Below are 17,059 nucleotides of genomic sequence, written 5' to 3'. Positions count from 1 at the left end.
TATAGCGAGGGGAGGGCTAAGCGATCGCAGGGGAAGGTGGAAGTGCAATGACTCCTTGTTGAAAGACGAGGTCCTAGCCCAGGAGGTTCTTGAGGCCATCACAGATTTTTTCGAAATCAACGACAATGGGGAGGTAGGTTCACATACCCTATGGGACGCCTTCAAGGCTACCCTTCGGGGTGTCCTGATCAGAATGGGAGCCCAGAAAAAGAGGGAAAGGGAGACCCAGGAAAGAGCTTTGAGGGCGAAGATTGCCCAACTCCAACCGGGGGGCCCCCCCACACCCCCCTTGGACCGTGCTCAGGTGTCCGCTCTGGCCGACCACAGGCTCCAGCTGAGGGACCTCCTCCTCCACAAGACGGAGAGAAGTCTCCAACTGGTTAAACAAAAGTATTACGAAAAGGGAGACAGGGCGGACAAGATCTTGGCTTGGAAACTGAGGGAAGTTCAGAGAAGTAGATTAGTGAAGGCAGTGAAGAACGAGGCGGGCGTGGTGGGCCACAATACGCCCCACATTGGAGAGGCCTTCCGCCGATACTACGAGAAGTTATACTCCTCGGAATACAATGGGGGTGAGGCGGAGATTGAGGGGTTCCTAAACTCTTTACAGATCCCGGCCCTGTCCAGAGAGATGGCGGAGGGGATGGAGGGTCCAGTGACAGAGGACGAGGTGGAACGAGCGATCCGAGGCATGAAAGTGGGCACTTCCCCGGGGGAGGACGGGTATTCGGTCTACTTCTACAAAAGGTTCGGCTCGACCCTTTCCCCCCACTTGGTGAAGGTGTTCAACGCGGTGCTGGAGGGGGGTTCCCTCCTGGACTCCATGATGGAGGCAATCATAGTGGTTCTCCCCAAAGAGGGCAGGGACCCCGCTGAGTGTTCCTCTTACCGCCCAATTTCTTTGTTGAATATTGACGTAAAAAAACTGGCCAAGGTGATAGGGGGGGGCGGGTGGAGGGGATCCTGCCGAAACTGATCCATGGTAACCAGGTGGGGTTCATCAGGGGAAGACAGGGCTCAGACAACATCCGCAAAACTATTGATCTACTTCACTACGCACAAGTGTCTGACCTAAACGCAAGCGTCCTGTCCCTCGACTCGGAAAAGGCATTCGACAGGGTGGAGTGGAGATTCATGGAACTCGCCCTCCGGAAAATGGGCTTTGGGTCACACATTAGAGAATGGGTGGCGGCGCTATACAGGGCCCCAAGGGCTAGGGTCCAAGTGAATGGCAAGTTGTCAGACCATTCCCCCTCTCGCGGGGAACAAGGCAGGGTTGCCCACTGTCCCCTTTGATTTACGTCCTCTCCATGGAACCCCTGGCCATTGCAGTTAGAGCTCACCCGGACATAAGGGGGATAAGGCGAGGCGAAGTGGAATTCAAACTCTCCCTGTTTGCGGACGATATCCTGGCCTACCTGGTGGACCCGGTGTCCTCGCTTCCCCCCCCTCCTGTCCCTGATGACAGCTTTTGGTCGCCTCTCGGGCCTTAAGATGAATGCCTCCAAATCAGTTCTGCTCCCCATGAGCTCCCTGGACCCGGTCTTGGATCTGCTGGTCAGCCTGGAGGGGATATCAATAGGGAAGGTCTCCATTAGATACCTGGGAGTCCTTCTCACCCGGGACCTGTCCAACCTCGCCCAGGCCAATTATGACCCCGTAATATCAAGAGTCACTGCCGATCTCAGGAGGTGGGGGGCAATGATTCTGTCATGGTATGGCCGGATGACGGCGGTGAAGATGAACATACTCCCACGCTTGCTATACCTCTTTACTGCCCTCCTGACTAAAGTCCCCAACCAAACCTTCAGGGTCCTCCAGAACGCGGTGCGGGAATTTATATGGCAGGGTAGGACCCCGAGAACCGCAAAGGCTATCCTGACCTTGCCGAGGGAGGAGGGAGGATTTGGGCTGCCAGACTTCCAACTCTACTTCCGCGCTGCCCAGCTGCGCGTACTTCTGGAACATATGAAAGAGGGGATGGGCACATACTGGTCGTATCTAGAGGACACGGACGCTCACCCGCTCAAGGTTCGGGACCTCCTATGGGCCCCAAGCAAATTCATCCCGAACAGACTCAAATCACATCCAACTCTGGGTGTCCTCTGGGCGATCTGGAAGGAAGGTCCCCAGACGGCCCACTTAACAACATGGCCGTCACCGATGTCCTCGCTCTGGGGACACCCCCTCAAACTGGGTAGCAGGGGGTTCCGCAACGCACAGTCCTGGTCCGATTCAGGGTTGGAGTGGGCGGGGCAAGTGTTCAGGGAAGGAGAGCTTCTGCCATATGAGGAATTGAGAGGGGCCCTGGGGCAGGGGTCCCTCACCATATTTGAATACCTCCCTTAGAGGGAATCCTTGGCGACCAATCCTGGGGACAGAATTTGAAGAGACAGCTGACCCCCTTTGAGAAATTCCTGGACACAGCGACCACCAGGAAGGGGGCGGTCTCGGGGATGTACAGAATTCTGAACACTATTAACCTGGGGGAAAGGAGGAGATTCCGTGCCTTCTGGAGGGACTTGGCGGGGGAGGAGATCTCTGAGGACGCCTGGGCAAGGATATTTAAAATAGCCTTCCATGGGAACTTATTCACGGCGGACATGGAACATAACCTCAAGATCCTCCAGGGGTGGCATAGAGATCCCGCAAAATTGTCGAGGATGTTTACGGGAGTGTACCCCGCATGCCCGAGGGGTTGCGACCAGGTCGGTACAAGAGGGCACATGTGGTGGCACTGCCCGAAAGTACAGGCGTATTGGGTGGAGGTTAGAGACTGGATCGCGGAAGTCTCGGAGGAACTGCTCCCCCTAAACCCTCTAACAATGCTACTGGGCCTCCCCCCTGAGGACACGGACATAGCCAGATACCCACGAATGTGGGAAACAATGCTGAGGGCGGGAAGGGTGGCCCTGGCCCAGAAATGGAAAAGCCCGGAGACCCCCTCAAAGGAGGACTGGTTAAAAAAAGTTAAAAACATGTTCCTGATGGATAAACTCACGGCAATGGTGAACAATGGTCTGAGCACATTCCAAGCCAACTGGTACGGGATACAGCAGGCATGGGGATGGGACGTTCATTGATCCACAGGGTAGAGTTACGGAAGGAACGGGCGCCCACGCCCCGGGAGACGGCGGACGTTACACAGCCACACATGCAGTCAACGCTCAGACTCTTTCCCAAGCTCCGGATACATTGAGCTCTCTATGCGTCTCCTCACAAGAAGCAGGCGCAAAGGGGACTAAGTTTGTTTGGGGGGGTGGGTTCGCGGGGGGGAGTGGGTGGGGGGGAGGGTCACCGGGCCTGTTCTAAGTATATTTTTTCATCTTTGCTGAAAAGGTTTCATGCCCGTTTGTTCTGTTATGAAAATGCTAATAAAACAAAGTTTAAAAAAAAAAAAAGCCAGTAGAAACCAGTAACCACTAGGGGTTTCTGATGCACGTTTAATATTTGAGTCACCAATCGAACTTCAATGGTTTATTATATTCAAACCTTTCGCTAGTATATTGCAGAATTCCATTCTGTGGTCTCAATATTTCATGGTCCTATGCGGTACCTGAAAAACATCTCCATTTGGGTAAATACCGTAGTATGTTACATCAGAGTTTAGAGTTTCGAAATTCTCCGGTAGGAAGGTCCAGAAACAACCCAATCCCGTAGGTCTGCTGTGGTTATAGAATAGAGTAGGGTACATTCTCTTTCTACCCCACAACTTCCGCAGAATGGGTAACCAGCCAGAGCAGGCCCTTAAGAAGAGATCCAGCCCAGCATTAGAGAACCAGCAGGGCAGGAAGAGCTGGGTGCAGAGGGAGGAGAACAAAGCACAATCCTGACAGTAGGAAGCATCAGTGGCAAGGCAGAGATTAGACACTTGCAATTATTTCTTGGACTTCCCTTTGACACCATTTTGACAAGAGATGTCCCCCTTAATGCTGCTACCTCCTAGACACCATCATTGTTTTCTCAAACCATAGCACCAAACGTTGAAGCCTAGGGTGAGGTTAACGCATAGGAGGATCTTTGGGATGATTGCGAGGAAAGGAGCAGTCAGTGTCTAAAGACAGTATAAAGGATTTCCCTCTGTACTATTTGCTTTAGAATTTCTTAACTTTCTCTAGGCTTTGATCAAACCTGTCGTTGAGAAAACTTAAGTTGTACTTCCTTCTTGTGTTGACTATTCAGGTACTCCTCATTGTGACGTGTTGTTTCTTAAAAAGGTAATTTCAGTATATGTTGATATTTGGTTTCCTTTCCTTGAATTGCATCTGAAGTCATTGCTCAGTGCTTTCGACCCAGTGCGACATATTGCGTTTGCTGTGTATTTATCTTCCCTGTTTAAACGTCTACCTCTTCCCTTTGCCCTAGGTCTTATGTAACTTGCATTTTATATATACATTGAGAATGGTGGGAACTGGCAATCACTGAGAATTGCACGGAATAACCTGGCCTTCCTCCATCCACGGTCCATAATTGTAGTGTTGGCGCAGAGCATATGGATGAGGAGGATTTCTGGCCATTATCTTCGTTCTTACACTTCAGGGGACTGCAAACTGGACAACCCTTGACCTGACCTCTTCCGTAGTGGCCAGGACAACAGAAAAACCCAATAGAGGTCCTACAGGTGGAGCACTAGTTCACTCCAGTAGACAGAGCTTGGAAAATATAAAAATTGAAGTCCTGGCAACTGGTGTTACCCGGTGGAACAGTCAGCATCATTATCCTTCTCATAATTGACATGGGACATGTGTCCTTCTCTCTACTGTACTTGCAATGGCTTTGGCAACAGTTAAGTCAGAATTCCTATCTGGGGATTCTAGAGCCACTTTTTGGGTCTCAACATTTTGCTGACCCCCATGCATCCCCTAATGTCTTTTTAGGTTACTTTTTTTGGTGGCAAGAGGGACTTCTCCCAACTGCCATTATTTCCCTTTATACCTTCAATAAGGTGTATGGTATTGGCTTGCTCCTAAGGTGCCCAATCCCAGGGGCGCTTCTCAGGCACCCCATTCCTACCTTAAAGTGATTGTGTCACCGTAAATTGGTTTTAGAGAACAGGTTGGTGTTAGCTGTGCTTTAAAATTGTTTCCAACAAGGATGCAAGCCTTTTTACCACAAAAGGGCCTCAAAATGGCTGTTCTGACCATGTTGGCTCTTTGTGAGCCCATCCTGGCTGTCTCCATATTGGTCCTAACTGGTTCAGGCTAGTCTAGTTTCCTGGACTAGCCCTATCGCCAGTATGGTTGCTCATCGGAAGCTCTGTGCCAGACCCTTTTTGTGATTGGCTGGCTGGCCTGTGGCCGAGGACCTTTCACAGGGGTATTCGTGTTCTGTCCTGCCCATAACTCATTCTCTTTCTGCTGAGTTCCGGGAACTTGGAAGTGGCAGGTCTATCGACCTGCTATAGGAAGTTTCCCACAATTGCTGCTATTTTGGGCCTTTTTTAAATCCCTCACTTGGCAATACTTGCTAAGTCCAGTTGCTTGACCTTATCCTGGTTTAGGGGGTTTGCGGCCAGATGTCCAGTCCTAATTTCTTGGAGACTTCAAGTGACTTCCCACATCTGCTGGGCCAAGCCCTCCACTTAGGGATCATTTCTGGGTCGTTTTATGGCTGCATCGCTCCAGTTACTGCCAGGATCTTCTGCTGGCCATTGGGTCTCTGCAGGAGTCCATAGAGGTGCTGCAAGTTCATCACTCCACTGGATCTTGAGTTTGGCCCTTCGAAGGTGCCAACGGCTGATGTCTCTATCCTGATGCCTATTCAAGATCTCCCTTCAACCTGGAATCTACTTCATGTGGTGTTCTGCTCCTGGTGTCACAGTGTCAGTCTTCAGGCTCAGGAGTGGCACAAACCAACCATCCCCTCCACAGTCTGGGTGCTTGCAAGATGGATCTTACACAAGCCTCCAAGACCCTGGCGGGGAAAGAGGGTTAGGGACTCAATGGTTGGATCAGTTCAGGCAGCAGGGTAACCGCTAACATGGTTTTGGAAAAGGGAGGTGGATAGGGAAGGGAACATGGGGTAACACAAGAAAACATTCACATGGCATCAAACATTACAAGTTCTTAGAGAAAGACTTATCTCTGGGGTGAGTGCTGGCCTCCTGCCTGCGCACTCTCAAGTCCGGTTTTCTGGAGCTTATTACCGCTGTAAAGAGAGCATGAGTTACTAGGCTGTGTGTTACTTCACACACTGGATTTAACACTGCTTAGCATGCAAATGGTTAGTTGCACCCCTCTGCGTGCCCTTGTGCAGTGCGAAACACTATCGGTTAATGCGCTGACTGCATTCTGTAAATTAACTGGCACATGCGGGGGTAAACCGCACGTGGCCCGGCACTGTGTTTACTGTATTTGCAGGGTCGCGGACCCTGAAGCGATCCTGCTCTTGACGAGCTAAAATGTATGCTGTTTGTAGTGGGTGACGAGTTGCGGTGTAACCGCACTGTACTGATGCGAGCGTCTCCTCGTGGCTAATTAGTATGCAAAACACATGCACTGCTCTTGCGCTCATGCAATGCCAACCGGGTTATGCGCGCTGTCTGCCCAGATTGACGTTCGGGTGTCCGACTATAAGTGGGCTGACTTAGCTTCCTTGGAGCAGGGGGACGGAAGAACATGGGCAGTGCCCCCCCCTGCGCCTGTCCCAGGTCACTGTCTGTAACTGCTCTGTCTTTCCGTTGCCGCGTTGCAGTATTGCCCGCTGTCCCCCGTGCTGCCGAATTCCACCTACAGCAAGTGTAACTTATCTGCTTCAGGCGAGGGGCCTGTGAGTAAGGTTGCTGGGGCGTGGCCCCTCGTGCTGTTCCCCGTTCACGGAGCTCTCCAGGACACGTCCTCTGCTGTCGGGTGTTCAAGCACAAGCCCCATGCTATGGATTTCCTTGTGCGCACGCGTGTGCAAGTCCCGCCCCTTTTGGGCTTGTCCCAGTAGTTCTTGGCCCAGGGAAGTCTGGGTAATGTAGTTTTCACTGCCTTTATCCTGCAAATAGGGCATAGAAGCCTCCTATAAGAGTGGATTCTCGTTTTTATGTTTTTTGTTTGTTTGGTTAGGTTTGTCCTTTGGCCCTGGCCCTTCACTGGGTCCATAATAGTGAGCCTCAAGGCCTGCCCCATGACACCTGGATTAAAGATCGATGTCATAGGAAGAGCCTCTGTTCATCTCCCGTGTTAACTGGGATCATCGTTGATTTGGGGTGCCCAGCCCTCGGAACTGGATCCTGAAAAAAACTACACTGTTTACGCTGATGTGAGTACCTACCCTAGTGTCCTATGAAGGGTTATTATTCATGATATTCACTACTGGTTGTCCCCCTGGTCTGTGACTGGGAGGTGAGTCCTAGCCACGATTCCCCATAGACTTGTATTGCGCGCCCCTCTGTTCTGCAACCACGTCTTCTGTGGTCGATCTCCCGACTTCTGGAATCCTTCCTTGAGGTTTTCTGCAGCCTTCTCTGGGGTTTTTGGTTGCAGCATCTGCATCTCTGGGGTAGAACTGTACTAACCTCATTCAGTGCGGATGAGCCTTGAACTTTTCCTATTCTATCCTATGGAACCTTGAACTAACACTTGAACACCTCCTTAATTACCCTGGGATACTTATCTGCCCCTGGACATTTTTGCTGGATTCCCCAGAGTTTCAGTGAGCTCTGGGCCAAGACGAGATTCACCATTTCAGTACCTACCTATTTTTTTTGTCCTCTCTTTTAATTCGTGTACTGGTAAATGTACTGGAAACACTGTGTGGGGTGTAATCAAGGCCCCCAAAGTGAAGGGCCATGTGAAAAAGGCCTCCCTGTCATTACCAAAGGAAAGCAGCATTTTAATCCACAAAGGAAGAAAATCAAAGGTCCCTTTCCCATTAAAAACAGGTTTTCTGACACAAAAACAGCTTTGCATGTATGTATGCAAGTTAAAGCAGTTTAAATGTGAAAAATGTACCTCTGCTAACATAAAAAATGGCAAGGACAAGAAATGGTGTGCGTTGACGAAAAGTAAGGTATATTATGTGTTGCATACAAAATACCAGCAAGCATTTGAAAAGAAAAGCCCAATTTGTTTCCATGAAGATGTTTCTGTAGGCCTGAGGCAAACCCTTTCGTGCTGTAGGACAAATGTCACAAAGAACTTCTTTCCCCCATGAAAAGCCTGGCTTGCATCCACCCCGTTAATTTGCAACTACAATAAAATGTGGCCTGCCAGAAAGGTGTTGTTCCTGAAGGCTGCCCAGTCTCCTTTGGCTGATGCATGACCAAAATGTAAGCAGGAGGTGTGAAAACAGGGGCTACAATTAAGGTAGGCTGAATCTACAAGTTCAAAGAGCAAGCTTCAAACACAAAGAGACTAATACAAATTACTCTGGTTACAGGCTGCCCAGTGAGATCAAATGGCCTTGGAGGCAGAGGAGTTGCTATTTGAAGATGTACTATTCATTTAAAAGGACTATTATAATGTAGGCCTTTTTCACAGTAACTAGAAGTCATACTGATTACACGTATGTGTCTTTTTTTTTGGTAATTACAAGGCTATATTGGTGATATGAAATTCATCCACCTATGACTCAGGGAACTTTAATGGCCATCTAAAATGGGTTTCTGGCTGATCTGAAAATGTTCCAAATTTGGCAGTCAGTGAACGGGTGGAGGGTGAAATTAGTTATATGGTGGGGAAATTGCAGGTTTCTAACGGATATGCTTTTTGTGAAAACCGCAGAAAATTGGCACATGGCCGTGCAAAATGGCGCAGTCCTGGCTGTCGTCTTAATTATTTCCCCATGATTAGCTGAATCGGAAAAATATATATATTATGGCAGTTGCAAGTAAAATTATGAAGGTTTGCCACATAACTAGATTTTTGCCACAATTTGGCATGAGAACAAATGGGGATTGCAAATGAAGCTGTCAAATGTCTGCTCCAGACTCATTAACCAATCTGGAGAGAGAGGCGGGAGTTGGGATGATCGAGAAGGGTAACTGTCCAATCCTATTTGGAAGAACTCTTCCAAGGTACTCCCTAGGTGTCATCGCTGCTACATAAGGTGGAAAGCACTATGAGGAGGGGACAGACCTGCTGAAAGTTACCACAGGGAGAGCTGCTAAAATTACCATCAAGAGAGCTGCTAAAACTGCCCATTTGACAGCAACAAGTAAACACAAGAAGAGATTGTAGAAATTGCATTTGGGTGGAGCTGTCCATTGGAGCTGTCTGTTGCTGGGGAGTCCTACAAATCTGACTGGACCCTATGGTGGAGAGCTGGGGACCATCCTGGGGAGAGCAGTGACCGGATTCATGCGCTATCTTTCCAGAGGGTCCTAACATGCAGCTGGCTGTCCTGAACTTTAAACAGAGGCTTTCTATGTAAATTGAACTGAGTCCTGGGAAACCAAAAGGTGGGGGAGTCTTCTTGCCTTAAGTCCTTTCCCTTTATAGTGGGCAGGGGCAAACTGTGTAGATCCTAAGCCTAATTAACTAAAAATATTAACTTAATTCCTTTTGGTAGAACACTACGAGGTGATTTTTGTCAAAATTCGAAATTAACAAAGCTCATTCCCGGTGTGCGCTGAAAACTATAGACTGTAATTTAATTGGGTGATCCTTTTTGTCCTGTTGACCCTGACTTCTTTAGGAAGTGGGGTATCTTTGTGCCTAAACTAAATTTAAAAAAAACTGACCCATCAGCTTCCCCAACACACGTCTTTAGGTGGAGGGAGGTCTGAAATCCCAAATTCTCAAATCCTTCAAATTGTTTCTGTCCGACTTCCCCAACACAGACCAAAGTAGGGCGGGGGGAGGTCTAAAAAATAAACTGCTAAATCACCTAGTGTGTGTTTATTTAAAAACAAAAGTGTGGGTGAAATCATAATTGCCATATGCATTTGTACCAATCTAGAAACACTACTGCTAGGAGGGTTGTAAGCATGCAGGAAAATCGAAATTGCACAGCACTACATTTATAATTGTTTTTGGTTACTGATCAGTTTAATTATTTCTTGAAGTGAAACTTGTAGAAAGTAAAGAATTGTGATTTGTGTTCTTTTTAACTCACTTGTGTGATTTATTTATGTTGAGAGAAGTTTATTGTTTTGTGCCACTGATAAAGTGGTGTTTGACATTTTAGTGCAAGTTTTGTAACATCTAACTCAAATATATTTCCTATACCCCAGCCTAGTTCTTGGCTCATTGGTAGCTCAGGGGGAGGGATCCAAGGGGCATGATATGCATCTGAAATGGGGCTGAATAAAATAATCCATTAAACAGTTTGTTGTGCGACACCTTGAGTGGGGAGGAAAGGAACTACCCTTGTTGAGGGTGGCAGCTCAATAAACTGTTAGAACTGTGACTGTAAATGTAACTGGAAAGTGATGTTCCTGAGATGTTTCTTCCGTTCTGCAACCTCTGGCTAAAGTTTATTGTGGTGCATCCTCTCTGTGGCCTTACTGTATTGATCTGAGCATTAATAATGGTATAAGGCACCACAAGGTCTAATTGGATGGTGGAGTGTGTGCCCTTTGGGATTGTAAATTTATTTTTCCTCTGAATTAAATGTTCTCTTTTCAGTCCCATACCCTGCTACATGTGTTAGGTGCTGGCCATCAGTTCAGATCCTTTCACGTGTACTTTGTTTGGGATGAGTCTTTAGAACACTGCACTTAATTGTGCAGACTACTAGGCTCTTAGGTGCTTGTTGGGTCGTAATGGTATCCTGGTTCTCCCACCCCCTGTTATTGTAGGTTATGTGCTTGCCCTTGGCAACATACCACATATAGACATTGGGGTTAGGAGAGTTGTTGTATAAAGATAGCTGTTTAATGATGTACTGGTATCTTTTTAATACCTTGTATTACTGTTTAAAGTTCTTATGTGAGCGGACGGTATTAAATGTCAGACTTCATTAAAGTATATATTTTCTGTGTAAATCGGTTTGCTGTATTTTGTAGATTCAAGTGTGCGGACTAATGGTACCTCTGTGTCGACCTACTATCCCTACCTAAGAGTTGAGCCGTGTCACGCTTATGTTTGAGAGAGGTTTGGATTCCATTTCTTGTGAGATCTTTTTGCCTTGCTCCTAGTGTTAGGTGTTGTAGCATTCTCAACAGAAGATATCGAACAAATTTATCAACCTGTGCACATTAATTTTCTGGATGAAAAATAACTTGCACAGTCTCTTCTTTCAGCTGTTGAATATGTACCTGGCTAATTTACCTCTGTGGGAGGTTCACTCACCTAGGAAGGCCAAGAAGATTAGGAGGTTGTCAGGCCAGTCATTATCTTCTAATTGCTTAGTGCAAACTTCTTGTCTTTTCCAATATGCCGCCAGGGCCTGTGTCCTCTTCTAGTTCTTGTGCAGAACAAGAGGGCTGAGGTGGTTGGTTCCTATTTCATGTTTTTACGGATTGCTTAACAGTTTCTAATCTTGTATTTGTTTTTCTTTACTGAAGCTATATTTGTGGCAATGAATCAATTCCTGTACCTTCTCATTGGGAAAATGTGGATAAAGATGAGCCTTATCAGGTAATACAAAATATATTCCTTGCATTTTGAAGACGTACATTCCTAGAAATCCAATTTCTATCCGTTACTTCAGAATGTGGCTCTGACTTGTGGTTTCAAACAATATTAGAGATGCACATAATCAGCCATCACTATGTTTACAAATAGCTGCTGAAATCTACACTTCAAACTACATTTCAGCACAATTAGATTGTCTTCATATGTCTGGAATATCTTGATGAATGTAAAAATGTATCTTCATAGTAACAAAGTATGCTATGACTTCTAAAAAGCTGGTGTCATTTCACTTACTTTTTTGTTCTCATAATTTGTTCCAACTTTGCTATGTTCTTGTGCATTTTTTTACACCTTGTTCTATTTATTTTACTGTTTCAACTACTAGTAATTGACATTGGTAGTTTTCTCTTTGATCGACTGCAGCCTACTTGTTTCCAATTTGCCATTGTCATCCACTCATTTCCTTTTAACTATTTCCTTTTTCAAGGTCTTTTTGTTGTGATCTTCAAATGTTAACAGAATAAGGGAAAATCGGGAGACCGACAGGGTGACATTTTTGAAGTGTTTCTAGCACAACAAAAGCTCTATTATATCCCTAAGTTTCTAGGCACTACACTTAAGGAAAAGAAAGCTTACAAAAGAGTACACATTAGGGGGTCTTAAAAAATAATGTCTGCCCATCATCTAGAAACCTCTCCTAGCCCGATTCCTGTCCCTACCACTATAAACCAAAATAAACTTAAGTAAACAAAGTATCAACAGGGTCTTCTGCCAAAATGAATGGCATGGTGGCTGGTTACTGACCAAACCTGAATGTATCCGTTTTAGAAGGGGGAATCTCGCCCGAGGCACAGTTCAAATAAGGTCACCAATAACTGTCTCTGGGGCTCCTCACCTGGTACACAATTGCAGTACAGTTCTCAGCAACTGTCTTTAGGGCATTCTGCCCGATGCGCAGTTCAAGTAAAGCGGTCAGCAAAAGTCTTTTCTTCACTTTGTATGAGCAGGGGACACACTTTGCTCTTTTTCGGAAAACCTTTGGTTCCTACCTCTTCCTGAGGTCTTGGGTTTCAGACAACCTCTTGGGGTCAAATCTATTTTTAGCCCACTGTGGCCTCTGATTTTTTGGGTCTCGGGAGTCACACCCACTCTTGCCGTTTGTTTGCTTCCACCCCCATCCCCTCCTGGGGACTAGTTTGGCCTTTCAGCCATCCACCCAGATCGAGGAAGCAACCTTGTACCTGTACTCTTGGAGCGGTGCTCCTCCAGGTAGGCTTTATCATTTGCTGATGCAGCTGCTCCAGTCCAACTGCAACTTTGCAGGATTTCGGTGTTAGTTGGTCTCCGCTTCTCTAGGTTGCTGCTTGAGTGCTCTGTGCTGTGGAGACCGGAAACAGGCTTCTCCAGTGCGGATCTCGACAGGGAGCCGGGTGTGTGCACTCCTCCTTCTGCCACACCTCCTGCGATGAGGTTTCGCCCTTGGTCTTGCTCCCTGAGCGTCTTCCCACTCTGTAGCCCTCTGGCTCTTCTCTCTCTTTGTTCCATCACTATTGGATCACTTCTCTCCCATGCACAGAGGGGTTTTGTTCCATTTTCTACCTCACGTAGAAGATGGTGCCTGCAAGAGGTCAGAAACCATACTAGTCATCCATGTAAAAATGGGTGTGTAATCACATCGATTAATTAACATGTAACCAACAAAACTCCTGGGATAAGTGAGAGTTAAACAAATTCCTTTTTAGGGATTACCATGGGGAGAGGGGATGAATTCCCTATAATCGTCACAGATCCTGTTATAATGTGAAGTCTTTATGATTTTGAAGCAAAAACCTGTTCTAGAAAGACACACTCCCTCTTCACCTGATGAAATTGATGGCTGAAGTTGTGTCATCCATATCTGTCGCAAGAGAAATTTGAAACCCTTGATAGTTCACTGATACGAAATGTCCCATTTGTCAGAGATGTACCCTGCTCAGTTACATGTTAGGATTTATACCTTTAAAAAAAAAAAAAAAAAAAACTTCTTTTAAAAGCCACAATCATTGGAATCTGATTATTTTACTGGAGAATGATTCTTCTCCAGTTGACAAAAGATCTGAGACAGGATTTAAAAAAGATTAATAAAAGTGAAAGTTGAGGGGCGTGGCCAACTAGCATGGCGTGAAGTCGCTGGAGCGGAGAGCTCTAAGGCGAGATACCGATAGTGTGCATTGTGAGAAACCTGGAGGTGTCTCACCCACTAGTGCCCAGGGATCTGTCATCCAGGTGGCCAGGACATGGCCATCGCTATTGGATCCAGTTCCTGGAGGTGGACCAGTGTGTGAGGATTACCTGGATGGGGGGAGTCTTCAGTTTGTGGTAGTGGGACACCGAAGGGTGAGACATGGTATCCCCTTCTTTATGACACCTTTTCTGCATCCTGCCCAATAGCATACCCCTGCCCCTTTTCCCATACAAACACTTTTTCACAGCGTGAACGACAACCGAGTAATACCCGAGCCGTTTACCTGATTTGTCCCAACACAAGGGTCAGGCAGAGTCAGGCAATTACAGACAACTACATACACCTGTCTACCCTTTCCATTCCCCATAGGGATAAAAGGTGGCGCACAAGAACACACTCCGAGCATGGCCGAACACACGAGGAAGCCGCCGTTCTAGGACGGCAGTTCAAACGGAGGAGAAAGGCGGCGAGACCTGATAGGATGTCAAGGAGGAAGTTGCCCTTGCCCTTTTCGAGTCAGACCCGCGAAGCCTCCGATGAAAGCAACATAAGACCGGGAATCGCAGCTGGCAAAAGGTATAACTGATGTCAGCAGTACATGGCACCCTACCGCACTGATAGCCAGGGCGGGGAGACGTGGTTGTCATCGTGGTACCGTCCTCGACTCCAGCAGCAATGTAACCACCAGCGAGTTCAACACAGCCCGTGAGTCGGAAGAACCCGAAAGTCACACCGACCGTGTTGGGCTAAAGGTTGCTGTGGCAACATTAAGAAGATAAGTAGACAAGAGGCCTTTTGTGGTCAAACTTGGTACCAGAGTCAGAGTGGTCCAGCACCACATGGGTGCTCAGTCGAAGGTCTCTGGCTGGTACACCTGTCATAAACAAAGAGACTGTATTGAACATTGTGAGTGAAGAAACCACAAGTACCAAGAGGCCATAGGTGAGGCCGGTATAAGGTGTTAAGGTGGTCATACAAGGGTCACGCCAAATCCCTTGTACAATCAAAAGTCCTTGACACATTTCAGAACTTTTGATATTGTGGCTGAGGGGAATGCCATGCGAACTGTGAAGATATGAAGCCTGCGCTTGCCTGAGCTTCCCATAGGCTAACAGTTACCCAGCGAACCAAGACCACCTTTCGGAATTCTCGGTTTAAATTGCAAGTGCTCTGTTAAGAGACTTGGGCATAGAAGGGCCTTATACTGAGAAAAGGAACTGTACGTGTGTGCCGGAGAAGCCCAGGAGTGTGCTGTGCTTGAGAGCCCCACCTTTTCCCGTGCTAAAAACGTGGGGAAGGCAAACCCCGGCCAGAACATCCTGACTTATCATTTAGTGAACACTTCTTTCTTACAAACATTATCCAACACTATTTTGTAACATAGCGGTAAGGATTGGCAATAGGTTTCTTAGTATAGGCTCTTTTATTTGACTAGGACGATATTTTGACACTTGGACGATATTATTATTGTTTGATGGTCATGGCTTGCACCTATCTTAGATTTAGGTTCAGATTGGGTGTTTATCTCACCCATTTTACAGTTTAACAAATGCCCTTGAATTGTGATCACTTGTTTCGAGGGGATTGGGTCCTCCGACGTATTCCATATCTATGACAGTAATCACCACAGCTGTGCTGCTTCGGAAAATTTTCGGTGTCTGCGTCGATGACGTCGATGCGCCGTCCTCGAGGACCTCCTCCGACGGCCGACGTCACCCGGTGGGATAAGTAGGACGCACAACGCCCGTAGCCTCAGTTCCGTTTTTTCCGCGAATGTGTTCGCTTCATGAATCTCGGTACGCCTCGACTCTTTGGAGTTTCTGTCGTTTTCTCGGTTCTTCGAACCTGTTCATTTTGTGAAGAAGTTTTCCTTTGTGAAGATGTCTACCTCGTCTTCAACGCCGCGTCCGGGCTTTAAGAAATGCGGGGACTGTGGGTCCAAGTTGTCGGTGACGGACTCGCACAACGCCTGCCTCTGGTGCCTCGGGGAGGCCCATGACACGGATGACTGTATCGACGGCCAGTCGCTCACGTCCAAAGCCTTATGGGAGCGCAAGAAGAAGTTGTCGGTAGGCAAGGTGTCCAAGCCCCAGAAGTCGAGGTTTGCGGGGCTTTCGATGGATGATTCGAGAGGCGACTCTCCGCGTCATCGTCGGAAGTCCAGTGGGTCTCCTTCCAGGAGTCGGTCTCGCCACTCCTCTGCCTCTTTGAGGCATTCCCGGAAGCGCCAGCATCGGTCGCCTTCCCCGTCCTCTTCCGAGGACTCCGCCCGTCGGCGGGTCGCTTATCCCACCATGCAGGCGACACCGGAGGATTGGGCTCCTTCGGGAAGAAAATTTTAGCGATTCTCGAATCGAAGGGCACCGGTCCGGCCGCGCCTCCGAGTGGGGTCAGTCGTGATCGGTCGAGAGACACCGCTCGCACGCCTTCGGGCTCGGGTGGTTGGCACGATTCGCGGGAGAGGTCCCGCTCGGACAAGGGTAATCGTTCTCGTCATGCCCGTTCCAGGTCCCGGTCCTCGACGCGCGCGACACCGCGTGAACCTGTGCAGTCTTCGAGGAAGACATCGACGCCTGTGGCGCCGAGGTTGTCGACGGACTCTCTCGAGGCTCCGCCTCCGAGGAGGTCGTCAACGCTGTCGGCGCCTAGGATGTCGAAGGACACGCTCGGAGCTCTGGCTTCAAGGTCTGTGTCGACGCCGTTAATGCTGGCGGCGCTGCGGCTGACGTCTATGTCGATTCACTCGACGATGACGCTGATTGTCTCGACGCCAGCGCCGATTCGTTCGGCGCCCTCGATGCCTTTCGAGGCGGTGGTGTCGGAGGAGCACCGTGGCATGGGGGATGCCCCTAGAAAGGCTCTGGCTAAGGACAAGCATGGCTTTGTCCCCAGGTGCCTTCCAATCACCGCCTGGAGTACATTTCAGAGGTTGATGAGGGCATGGTTCCGGATACTATGCCAGATGAGATTCTCTCGGGCCATAGCCAATTTGAGGACCTAAGGCAGTCACTGCATGATGCCAGTGGACTGGACACCTCTCCGGAGGTGGAGTTTTGTAGGCCTGAGCCTAGCACTCATGCCGATTCTTCGTACCGGCGCCTTATGTCTAGGGTCACCGAGTACTTGGGATGGTCTGCTCCCCCAGGGGAGTTTGTTCAGGATGATATTACGGACATCCTCGATCTTGGTCCCCCAACTGACCCGGTACTGCCGTTTCATATGGCTCTACAGAGAAGGGTGGCGGCGGCTTGGACTGCTCCGGAGAGTCTCCCGGCAGTGGGCAAGTCTTTGTCGCGAAAATACCGTCCAGCCAGTAGCGACCCCTGCTA

The 17,059-nt window shown here is 48.2% G+C and overlaps 1 protein-coding gene across 2 annotated transcripts in view; it reads left to right on the top strand.

The window, feature by feature from the left end:
• Nucleotides 1–17,059, top strand: part of PARP11 (poly(ADP-ribose) polymerase family member 11) — a 331,373-nt gene that overhangs the window by 126,205 nt on the left and 188,109 nt on the right. For both annotated transcript variants that reach the window (XM_069628296.1, XM_069628297.1), the window contains one exon: nucleotides 11,437–11,509. In XM_069628296.1, coding sequence (XP_069484397.1) covers nucleotides 11,437–11,509 — 73 coding nt within the window. The remainder of the gene's footprint in view (nucleotides 1–11,436; nucleotides 11,510–17,059) is intronic.

Source organism: Ambystoma mexicanum, chromosome 12 (genome assembly GCF_040938575.1).
Source record: "Ambystoma mexicanum isolate Mex_15411 chromosome 12, UKY_AmexF1_1, whole genome shotgun sequence".
Taxonomy (NCBI): domain Eukaryota; kingdom Metazoa; phylum Chordata; class Amphibia; order Caudata; family Ambystomatidae; genus Ambystoma; species Ambystoma mexicanum.
This window is presented reverse-complemented; position numbering and strand designations above follow the sequence as displayed.